Below are 12,382 nucleotides of genomic sequence, written 5' to 3'. Positions count from 1 at the left end.
TTATATTATTCATATATATATAAAGTATATTATTCCATATATTTCAATGGAATATGTGCAGGCCATATCCCACACAACCCCAGCACTCACAGCCTCCACCTTGGTCTGTGCAGTGGGATGGGACAAGAAAGGAAGGACCAGAACTGCCTGTGGCAGGCCCAGGGCATTCAGGGGCATTCTCCATTGAAATATATGGAATAATATACTGCAGATACATTAATAATATACCGTAAATATATGACTATATTTACAGTATATATATTTATTTATTTATGATATGTATATATAGAAAAGGTGAGCATATATATATATATATATATATATATATATATATATATATATGAATATATTTCATATATTCCAGTATATAAATATACTGGAATATTCAAAATATATTCATATATTTACATTATATTATTCATATATATACAGTATATTATTCTATATATTTCAATGGAATATGTGCAGGCCATATTCCATACAACCCCAGCACTCACAGCCTCCATCTTGCTCTGTGAATGAATATATTTCATATATTCCAGCATATAAACATAAATATAAACATAAATATACTGGAATATACAAAATAATCACAGCACTGAGAGCTGTGGTTTAGTTGACAAAACGATGTTCAGTCAAAGGTAGGACTCGATCTTGAAGGTCTTTTCCAGCCTCAATGCTTCTGTGACTAATTTTTTTCCATAACAGAACCACTACACATTGTGCCTACTTTAAAGACCTCAGTCACTTAAAAAAATTTCTCTTGCTTTTGAAAAAAAAAAAATAAATCCAAATCACATTTTAATCTGGTGGTATTCCTGTATCAAGCATTAAAATAATGTAGCCTTAAGTACCTTCTGTCAGAGTAGTAGGCCAATCTCCTATAATTCTCCTACAGAATTATAAAAAAGTATTTCTATATGTTCAGTGATGTTCTATGCAGTGCTGTCTCTTCCAGCTGCTGCAGAGCAGGTGCCTCCTGCCTGGTTAAATTAGATATATGGTAGAAATTCTTACCTGTGCATGTAGTGAAGCACTGGAGCAAAATCATTATTCTGGAGAGAGCTGTGGGGATCATTTCAGGGAGAGCATCCTGGGTGTGGGTGAAGCAGCCAAACCCAGCACACCCTAGGTTCTACCCAAGCACATCTGCTCCTTTTTGATTTCAACATTTAGGTTTTCCCAGCCAGGCCCCTCCCTGGCACACCTGCACCTCAGGAATCACCTCCTCCTTGGTTTTTCATTCAGGATGTGATGTTTCTAAAATTTTGATGAATACCTCTCATCACCAAGCTGTTGAGTCAGTGAGATATGTGGTACTTTCTGGCAATTTTTTTCATGGTAAATGACAGTAGGTATTAGTTTTGTTTCTCATTGAAAAGCAGCATAATTCAGTCTTAATTTTTCATGAAACAGATGCCTTGTCCCCACTGAGTCCTGGTGTTAAGGAGGAATGCTTCTTTCATGAGCTCCATTATCATCCAAATGCCTCTTTTTGGGTCTCACTAATTTCTGATATACCCTAATGGTTTCATGTTTTGAAGAACTCCAGTGGATATGCACAAAAATAATAAACTTCCTTCGTGTTACCGAAATTCGTATGATTTTGACATGTTCTAGAAGCTGTTGGGGTATTTCCTTTGTAATCCACTTCAATGTACAGACACTTTCACAGGAAGCACTGCACTGTAAGGGATGCCCATTGTCTTCAGCTTTAGCTAGAGAGCTGAGAACACATAGGAAGAACCACAAGCTGGTATTTTGCATTCCAATTTCTCCATCTCCATTGATAAAAAACTTATTATCTATATCTATAAACCATATTTCACAGTCCCTCTAGTTCCTGATATAACACTGGGAACCAGCCCCACAATTCAGCCAAGGGACACCACCCTCTCAGCAAAGAAGGGTCAACTTGCAACTACAAAAAGTAATTGACTGATCTGTAATACCACAGCTATTAGCAGAGGGAAAAATGCCAAAATTGTATTATACAATAACCTGTTGCAATAGTTTCCAATCAGATTGTGCTTTCCAGAGGCAGAAATCATAAATGGGTTCATCCAACAGATACATTTCCAGCACAGTGAGGCACCTTAAAACCACCAAAAAACCCAACAAACCAGGTCTAACCCTGAAACTAGGAATCCAAGAGAAGGTAATGAGAGCAAGCCCAGTAACTGGTGCAAAGTGAGGGACTCAAAGGCAGCCTGTACCCTCGGGGTGCAGGAAAGCACATCTGGGGGACTGGAGAAGTCCTGAGGAAGAGTTAAGTGTACCCAAACACCTCCCCTGAGCAGGAAGAGGACAAGGAAGCAGGTGCTGGAGCAGCTCCTGGGGAACAGCTCAGACATACACAGTAAATGCCCTGAACCAGGAATGGAACAGGGAGCCAGAGCCCACAGAGGTGCTGTGATGCCACATCCCCCCTGCCCAGCACACAGCTGAGCATCCATCCTTCCATCCACCACGCTCCCACCTCTGCCTCAGCTAAGCTCCTCCAGGGAGATGCCAAAACAGGGCTCCAAACTGCAGGAAACACACAGAACAGGTCAGAGGAGAGCTGAAGGGGTTAACCCAGCCCTACCCCTACCTGCAGCCATCAATGAACTCATTCTCCCTGGCACATCCTCAGCAGCACCAAAGGGAACCTGAGACTGAGGGAGGAGCAGGCAGGGCCTCTGCAATGCCACATCCAGGGACAGCCCTTTGAGCAGCAGCTGGGGCTGGGGACCTGACACAGCCAAACACCTCCAGAGGGGCACAGCAAACCCAGCTGGCAGCAGCACACACCGGGCAGGTGTTAAACCACCCAGCAGACACCTACAGAGAGCTTTGTAACAACCCAGGAAAGACTGAGCGGGTGCTTCCACCTCTGCCCTCCCAGCAGGTACCAAACCAGTGCCAAGCAAGGGCTGGTGAGAGGCAGAGCCATTCCAACCATGGCCACCTGAATTTTCATCATTTTTTACTCCCCTAAACCTCTCTACTGCCTCTGCACCTCCTATTTCACACACGTGAACCCCCTCCAAGGGGGGAGACAGTCTGGCAGAACACCCACACCTGTCCCCCAGAGCTGAACACACCTCAGAGAACTGAAAGTTAACAGTCACTTCCCTTTCACAGCCCTCAAGCATAAAATCCACCTGTGTGCCTCTTTCCTGTTTTCTGTTTGTATATCCAAAAGTTTTATCAGCTCTTTTCTCCATGACTGAGCCTGCGTTTGGCGCTGCCACCCCAGCACAGATCCTACACCTCTGCTGTCACCAGAGGAGGGTGCAGGGGAGATGGCCTGCACTTATTCTACTTTCTGGGCAGCAGCAATGCAGAACACATGGTTTTTGGAGAGACAAACACACATCCAGCTGTCCCAGTAAGCCACAGGGCTGCTGAGCTCCTGCAGAGCACCCAGAGCTGTGCTGGCTCCACACACCAGTCTCACAGCCAGCAAGTGAAACCAGTTTCTTGGCTGGTTTTGTTAAGCAAATGCAGCTGCAGCTCTGACACAGCCTGGGATGGAAAGAGGCACATCCAGAGCAAGAGGAGGTGCCCACCCCACATCCAGCCTTGGCAGGCTCCACGGAGCACTCCTGGCTCCTGACTTTCTCAGGGAAGGGCTATTAATACAGAGAGATTAGAGGGAGAAGCTTTACTCTTCCATGGAAGTAAATAAACCCCAAGATCCTCCTCACAGCCTTCACATGCCAGGAAATTAAAAGCCGCTCTTAATTAGCTTTGCGAGGCCCCTTTTTGCTTTGGGAAAGAGTGGCAGGCATGGCCTTGAGCTTCTCCTGGGTGCAGTGGGATCCTGGCTGCTGGTGGAATCCTGGCTCCCAATGGGATCCTGGCTGCTGAGTGCAGTGGGATCCCAGCTCCCTGTAAGATCCTGGCTCTGGACACGGCATGGGGAGGCTCTCACCCCAGGCCACAGCAGCCAAACAGGAGGAGCTGAAAAAACCTGGCTGGTTTCAAAGGGCCTTGCCATGATGGAGGAACTGCAGAAACCTGTCTGGTTTTACAGGGCCTTGCCATGATGGAGGAGCTGCAGAAACCTGGCTGGTTTCAAAGGGCCTTGCCATGATGGAGGAGCTGCAGAAACCTGTCTGGTTTTACAGGGCCTTGCCATGATGGAGGAGCTGCAGAAACCTGGCTGGTTTCTAAGGGGTGGCCATGATGAGGAGCTGCAGAAACCTGGCTGGTTTTACAGGGCCTTGCCATGATGGAGGAGCTGCAGAAACCTGGCTGGTTTCACAGGGCCTTGCCATGATGCAAACAGCAACAAGCCCAAACAGGGCAGGACCTGCTCTGGACAGAAATGGGCTCCTCTCCCCAGTGTCTCACAGTTTCCAGTGCAAGTGGGTATCAGCCCACTGGCAGTGAGAAGAGTGTTTACTGCACTGGGCTCAGTTCAGCACGGGAGCTGCTGTGAGGAACTGCAGCCCCTACATGAGAAGTGCCTGGGGCTTCCCTCCTCAGCACCAGCACCACTAAAGCCCTGGGACCACAGCCAGCCCTGGGTTCCCCCTCTGCACAGCCACAGCCTCAGACCCTTCCAGCCAGCACTGCCACAGGAGGTGTCCAGCAGCCTGACCCTGGGCACACTCATGCTGACACACCAGAGCTCCGAGGTCTCCTCCCTCTGCTCAGACTTGCTCAGGATCTCAGTTCCTACTCAGCTCCACCCTCTTGTCCTCCTACACCAGGTCCAACCAGCTCTGCTCCACCCAGCCTCCCTCCCCACACTCCAAACTGGAGCACTCCTCCAAAAGCACTCCGAGAGTCTCTGGATCCTTCTGGGCTGTGACCGGCTCTGTTTGCCACCTCGGCTCTGTTTGCCACCTCCGAATGCTCCAAATTCCATGGAATGTGCTCATTCCTTCCTGCTGAGTGAGACCTGTGCTTCTCAAGTGCTCAGGAGTGGCCTGGATGACTGAGGTGTTGTTATGCAGCTCCAACACAGTGATTTAACCCTCTGTACCACCAAAACTGCTCTGCACCCTGTCCTGCAGAGATCCTGCAGCCCCACTCTCTGCAAGATGGGCACAGCAGAAGTCAGTCTTTTCCACCTCTAGAATTCAGACACTTTTGTGGAAAGCACAGGAAACTTATCAAGGGGAATTTATCATTTTCCATTAAATTGTGTGGTATCGCCCTGGCAGCAAATCCCTGCAATGGGGCAGCAGATGCTCCCACACAGATTTAATCCATCCCTCCAAACTGCCCAAGCACAGCCACCCTGAGGGGAAATTTAGGCTCAAAACAGGCAAAATTTCCACAAGGGACAGGTGACAAAGAAGCAAGAGCAGCCAGAAGAGGACCTGGCACTGCAGGATGGAGAGGAACAGAGGCTGAGTCCTGCAGCTGGGAAGGGAGAGGTGAGGAAGGCACAGCAGTGCTGCTCAGAAATCCCAGGAGATGGGCAGAGCATCCATCCCATGGGATTGGAGCACAGCAGCAGCACAAAGGGCACTGGAAATGCTGCAGAGGAAAACTGCCACAGAAAGAGCAGGAGATGCCATGTTTCTGAAAGAGGTGAAATAAGGACACAGAAAAGCCTGTCTGAAACACCCAGCTGGTGCTGGCTAAGAAACCCTCAGAAGAGGAACCATATAAACTCATATAAACTCAGGGATTATCAAGAGAGCTGACTGACCTTCCCAAAAGCTACCCCTCCAATCCTTTCACCTCAAAAATCACCTCCCCAGGGAATTCCTTCCCTAAAAGCCCTGCCTGAGCCCCTCAAACACAGCCTTGCTGCCCAGGGCTGTGCCTGCTCTCTCATTCCCACTTTTCTGACAGATCTTCCCATCCCTGTGTCCTTCAGACCCTCTCCCAGGGAATGGGCACGTGCAGCCCCTCCTGTGAAACAAGCACACAAATTCTCCACCTCATGACAAGCACAAACCCTCCTCCTCCCAGGGTCTCCTTCCCAAAAAAAGCCTTGTTTCATGAAGGCTCCTCACCTGGAAATCATCCCCCTGCCCCAGCCAAAGGGCTTTCCCACCACCATCCTGCAGAGCCAGCGTGTGCCTAAACCCAGAGCTCCCTTCTTCCCTCCTCCTGGTGAAAAGGCAGTTTATTTTCAATTTTCATCACTGTATTCACCTCATACCACACAGATTCCTGCCCATGCCTTAGGTGTGCATCCCTACCAAAAGGAACATCCTCAAAAAATGCCCTTCTTGTGCAGTGACTTTGTGCCTGGGACCAAAGGCACCTTGGCACAGCCCAGGGAACCTTCAGGACACACACTGGGTCACACCTCAGGTGGGTCAAACCTGCTTCCTTGTTCCTGCACATCTCCTCTTCCTCCTTCTCCTCCTCACGTGCCTCTGGAGCAGCCATGGCACAGCCACAGGGAACCTGGAGGGGCTGGGGAGGGACAGAGGGGACTCTGCTCTTCCTGCCCAGCGTGTCCCCATCCTCTGGTGTGCCCAAACTCCCTGGCTGCTCTCAGAAGCAGCAGCATTTGGGGCTGCTCTCCCTTCAGGGGCACCTGATGCTCACCTGTGAGGGCACTGAGCTCTGCCTGGGGAAGGGAGCACACCCAGCATGGCCACAGACAGCCCTGGGCAGCTCCAGACAGGGGCTGGGAAGGAAGAGTGTGAGTGCAGCAAGGCCAAACTCCCTCCAGGCCTCTCCCAGGAGGGAGTGCAAACACTCAGTGGTGTCTCTGCAGACCCTCAAGTTTTGGTTGTTTTCTCCTTCCTGCATTGCTCCAGCTCTCTCCTGAGCTCATGTTAACCCACAGCACTGTTAAGCCATGTTCTGCAGCTCAGTTAAACTACATTTTGCATGAAGAATGATGTCATTAGCTCTGAACTGAGCCCTCTTTGGTTGCACTCAGTGCTCTCCTGCAAGCAGCAGCAGTGGCTCCCTGTCCCCTCCTCTGGGCCATCACTCACCCTCCAGGCCCCTGCCATGGTTTGGGGAATGGCTCCACCTTTCACCACCTGTCCCAGACAGATGCAGACACCCTGACAGCCTTCACCTCCCTTGTGCAAAGCTATTGTGCACTGGGTTTGGCCACAGCCCTTGCTGCTCCCCATCCTCTGTCCCTCTCCTGAGACCAGGGGACCAGCATCTCACTGCTCTGTTCCATTTGTTCCTCTGGTAATTCCTTGCAGGAGGCTCCAGAAGGGGAACTGACAGCCCAGAGAGGAGCCTGTGAGCCCAGCACAACCCAGAGAGTAGCCCAGGACATGGAGCCTGTGAGCCCAGGACAGGCCATGGAAGCAGCTCTGATGCTCCAGGATGAGCAGATGCCACAGCTCTGTGGCACAGAAGCTCTTTGGGTGGCTCAGGAGGGCACACGGCACCTGCCATGACAGGCAGGATTGCACCCACACAGGCTGAGCCACTATAAAATCTGCATTTACAATCCCAAAGATGCAGTTCCAAGCTCACAAACCCCAGTCTGCCCCAGTTCCAGGGTCCAGTGCAGCACGAGGCAGCTCAGCAGGGCACACAGAGCTGGTGGCACAGGGCCCAGCAGGCTCTGCTCCGTGGGTGTGTCACAACCTCCTCCTCTGCAGACACACTGACAGCCATGCCCAGCCCAGCCTGCCCACAACACACACATTTTCCAGCAGCCTGGGAAACCTCCCTGCCTAAAGTACAGCAAGATGCTGAGCTACCTGAGAGAAGGGCTCAGAGGCTCTCACAGGTGTCTGCACACCTGAACAGCCTCACATTGAAATCCACTGGTGTCTCCACACCTGAACAGCTTGACACTGAATGGTGTCCCCACACCTGAACAGCCCCACATTGAAATCCACTGGTGTCTGCACACCTGAACAGCCCCACATTGAAATCCACTGGTGTCTGCACACCTGAACAGCCCCGCATTGAAATCCACTGGTGTCTGCACACCTGAACAGCCTCACATTGAAATCCACTGGTGTCTGCACACCTGAACAGCCTCACACTGAAATCCACTGGTGTCTGCACACCTGAACAGCCTCACACTGAAATCCACTGGTGTCTGCACACCTGAACAGCCTCACACTGAAATCCACTGGTGTCTCCACACCTGAACAGCCTCACATTGAGTCCCACAGGCAACCCAGCTCACCAGGAAGAGACGAGCAGGAAAGACAAACAGAACCCAAAAACAGCAGAGCAGTAAGTGCTGCCTCCACACAAGAGAGCCTGCTCAGGTGTGGATGTTTGTGCGTTTTACCAAAACTGAACCAAACCACACTGGCCTGAATCAAAACTGAGTTTCTGCTTTGTAAGGGTTTATTTTACCTATATTTGATGGCAAAATCCATAACATGTCAGTATTCAACAAAAACATTGAAACCTAATGACCCACTTCTCAATTTTTAAATAAATACACAACTGAGTCAGCATTCCCTGAAGAGCATCTCTCCAAACACAGGGCAGTCACACACCTTCTCTCTCTAGCACAGGTAGAACCTCAATAACTTTTAAAAACCACAGTTTCCAAAGGGGATACTCAATAAAGCTTCCTCTGGAGTATCCCTCAGCCCAGTCACTGTCTCCAGGCCTTTTCCTTCCCCAGAGGCAGGCTCAGATTCCCACCTGCAGAATGGGAACACCACGGCTGGGTTCCTGCTGGATGGTGCTCCAGGACCAGCCACGAGAGCTGCCCTGCCCCAGCGCCCTGCCCTGCTACAGCAAACCCTGGGGAGGCAGGACATGCTGGCCCAAGCTGGCAGCAGGGCAGATCTCCATTCTGTGCCCTGCAGGGATCAGGGAGACACGGAGCAGCTTATCCTGGTGCTCCTGTGGGCAGAGCTCTGTGCTGGACAGAGCAGAAGCTGCAAGTGCAGGCTGCAGCCCCACATCACGGAATGGATTGGGATGGAGGGGATCTTACAGAGCACCCAGTTCCACTCCCCTTCCATGGAGGAAGTGCATATGGACAGGTGCTCCTGGCCATGGCAGTGCCACCTCCCATTGTCCCAGGCCACTCCCAGCCCTGTCCAACCTGGCCTTGGGCACTGCCAGGGGTCCAGGGGCAGCCACAGCTGCTCTGGGCACCTGTGCCAGGGCCTCACACCCTTCAGAAAATAACCTTTTCCCAATAACGCCTTTAACCTTGCCCTCTGTCAGTGGGAAGCCATTCCCCCTTGTCCCAGGTGCCCCTCCATCTCTCCTGGAGCCCCTTTGGGCACTGCAAGGGGCTCTGAGCTCTCCCAAGTGCTTCTCTTTTTGAGGCCAAACACCCCCAGCCTGTCTGCATGGCAGAGACGCTGCAGCATCATAGTTATGATCATAACTACAAAGCAGTTCTATCACTTTCCATTAACCTACCTGACGCTTTTTCAGCTTACTGCCTAGACCAGAGTTTTTTAATTCATGCTGTGCTTGGCTTGGCAGCAGCTGTGACTGTCACAGGGCTGATGACCTGGGTAAACGATTTCCCGGGAGAGCAGGGGACCCCTTTATCCCAATGACCCAGGTACAGAAGCTCCCAGGTGGGCAGGGGACCCCTTTATCCCTGTGACCCGGGTACAGGATCTCCCGGGACAGGCAGGATACCCCTTTATCCCTGTGACCCGGGTACAGGATCTCCTGGGACAGGCAGGATACCCCTTTATCCCTGTGACCCGGGTACAGGATCTCCTGGGACAGGCAGGGGACCCCTTTATCCCAATGACTCGGGTACAGGATCTCCTGGGACAGGCAGGGGACCCCTTTATCCCTGTGACCCGGGTACAGGATCAGGATCTCCCGGGACAGGCAGGATACCCCTTTATCCCTGTGACCCGGGTACAGGATCTCCTGGGACAGGCAGGGGACCCCTTTATCCCTGTGAACCGGGTACAGGATCTCCCGGGACAGGCAGGATACCCCTTTATCCCTGTGACCCGGGTATAGGATCTCCTGGGACAGGCAGGATACCCCTTTATCCCTGTGACCCGTGTACATGATCTCCCGGGACAGGCAGGATACCCCTTTATCCCGCCGGGCGGCAGCCGCTGCGCCGCTCCCAGCCGAGGGGCTCCTCCCCGGCCCAGGGTGGCCGCACGGAGCCCCGGGCGCCCCGAAGCGCTCGGTGCCGGCCGCGGAGCTCGGGGAAGGCCCGGCTGGGCTCACACGGGCTCAGCCGGGCCCAGCGGGCGGCGCAGGCTGGGGCAGCGCTCGGAGCGGCGGGGCCGGAGCGGCGGGGCTCACCTTGGGCAGCTCCCGGAGCTGGTTGGCGTCCAGCAGCAGCTCCTCCAGCGAGCGGCTGTAGCGGTAGATCTCCTCGGGCACGGCCTGCAGCGAGCAGTGCCGCCGGTCAAGCGCCTCCACGTGCCGGTTGCAGCGCCAGAGCGGCGGCATGCAGCGCAGCATCGCGCCGGGCCGCGCCGCCACAGCACGGGCCGGGCCGGCCGGGAGCGCCCGGGCCGCGCCGCCGCCACGGGAGCACGGGCCGGGCCTGCGGCAGCGCCCGGATGTGCGGGGGCCGCGCCGGGCCGGGCTGCTCCCGCTGCGGCTGCGGCAGCGCCCCCGCCCCGCTCCGCTCGGCTCCGCTCCGCCGCCCCGGCCTGCCGCCGCTCCCGGCCGCTCCCGGGCCGCGCCGCCCTCCGTCCGTCCGCGGGTGCGCCTGGGAAACGGAGTCCGGGAAACGGGAAATGGAGTCTGGGAAACGGAGTCTGGGAAACCGGAAATGGAGCCCTGGGGAAGGGAATGCTGGGAAATGGAGTCCGGGAAACGGGAAATTGAGGGCTGGAGAAGGGAATGCTGGGAAATAGAGTACTGGGAAACGGGAAATGGAGATCTGCGAAAGGGAATGCTGGGAAATGGAGTCCGGGCAACGGGAAATGGAGCCCTGGGGAAGAGAATGCTGGGAAATGTAGTCCGGGAAACCGGAAATTGAGTGCTGGGAAAGGGAATGCTGGGAAATGGAGTCCAGAGAAATGGGAAATGGAGTCGTGGGAAATAGGAAAGTGAGTCCTGAGAAACGGAGCCCTGGGAAATGGAATCCTGGGAAACGTAGTCCCGGGAAACGGGAAACAGAGTCCTGGGAAACGGAGTCGGCTCCGCCCCGCGGCACCGGCGGCGCTGGTGCTGGGAGGGACCCCGCTCTGGGCGCACCGGCTCTGGCTGTGAAAAATGCGTATTTTATGATTGGCTTTTGGCATATATTCAAATGGATATTATATCTGTTGTGTTAGAAAGCTCTGCCGTGTTAATTTTCTTAAGTAGTGTGTTAAATATAGTTCTAGAGTTATAACATAATGTTAAAATAGAAACTATGCTGTATAAGTTACTTTTTTTAAAATAAAGGACTGTCACTGAGCAGCCACAAGACGCCTAAATCTTTCAGAGCAAAAGAATTTATTGCTCCTTTATCAGAAGAAACTAACTTCTTCCCGCCTCGCTCAGCCCTGAAGAGCCGTCAGGATTCAGAGGAGGAAGCTGATGCTGCCCAGACAGAATCCTGTGTTCGAATGGAATTTATGCATCATGGATGAGGTGTATGAATATGCAACAGGCTGTTGCTTTTAAGGGTTAATCCTCTGTTAACGTGGGTCCTTTTTCAGGCTTATTTTGCCCAGAAAGAGGTACCTGGACTGTCTGTAACTCTTTGTTTCTATTGTCTCATATTGTCCTAATCCAAATTGTCCAAATTATTATTACTCTAATTATATTGCTATTTTTATAACCATTTTATTACGCCTAAACTTTTAACATTTTAAAAACAAGTGGCTGTTGTTTTTCACAGAGGAGGAGGCTGTGAGGAAGAGGAAGGAGCCCTGGCACACCCGGGCAGGTGAGGAGGAAACCAGTGCCCCTTTCCCCCTCTGTCCTGCTGCATCTCCCAGACCTCACAGTGGAACCTGTTTGGGTGGGATCCCCCTCCTTCCCTCCCCTGTGACCTCAGCTCATCTCCATGGACACAGCTCAAACACAACGAGCCAGCCAAGAGCCGTGGGACCCGGGAAAACCTGGCTGCAGGGAAGGTCAGTGCCCTAAAATACCACATTTTATATCCCATTTTCCTCCTTTTCCCACGGGGACAGGGGAATTCTCTGACCCTCACACATCCTCTGCACCAAACCGCTGGAATCCCCCAAATCCCTGCACCCTGGGCTGGGATTTTACTGGATTCATTCTGGTTTTCACCCATCTTCTGGAATTTTGCTTTTTTGTTTCCTTAAGAATTTACATGGGTTGCATTAGGAAATGAGAATTTGTAATTACAAATATTCACTGAAACCATCAGACTTGTCAGCCTCCAGCTGTAAATCCTGAAAATTCCAGCATTCTACACTGGAATAAATAGTTCAGGAATTCAGCCAATCCTGAAATTAATGCTTAAAAAGTGTTTAAAAAACCTGAATCTCATTAAATTAATGCTGACAAATACTTTTTTAAAAGAGAATCTCCTGAAATTGGGATGTGGTTTTGGACAGGAGATACT

General features: G+C 51.9%; 1 protein-coding gene across 2 annotated transcripts in view; it reads right to left on the bottom strand.

Moving 5' to 3' along the window:
* The window catches only part of SCRIB (scribble planar cell polarity protein), a 128,287-nt gene extending 117,979 nt beyond the window's left edge, over positions 1 to 10,308 (bottom strand). For both annotated transcript variants that reach the window (XM_058802379.1, XM_058802370.1), the window contains exon 1: positions 10,147 to 10,308. In XM_058802379.1, coding sequence (XP_058658362.1) covers positions 10,147 to 10,308 — 162 coding nt within the window. The remainder of the gene's footprint in view (positions 1 to 10,146) is intronic.
* Between the last annotated feature and the right edge of the window lie 2,074 nt (positions 10,309 to 12,382).

This window comes from Ammospiza caudacuta, chromosome 1 (assembly GCF_027887145.1).
Source record: "Ammospiza caudacuta isolate bAmmCau1 chromosome 1, bAmmCau1.pri, whole genome shotgun sequence".
Taxonomy (NCBI): Eukaryota; Metazoa; Chordata; class Aves; order Passeriformes; family Passerellidae; genus Ammospiza; species Ammospiza caudacuta.
Note: the sequence above shows the minus strand (reverse complement) of the source record. Positions and strands in the feature narration are given on the sequence as shown.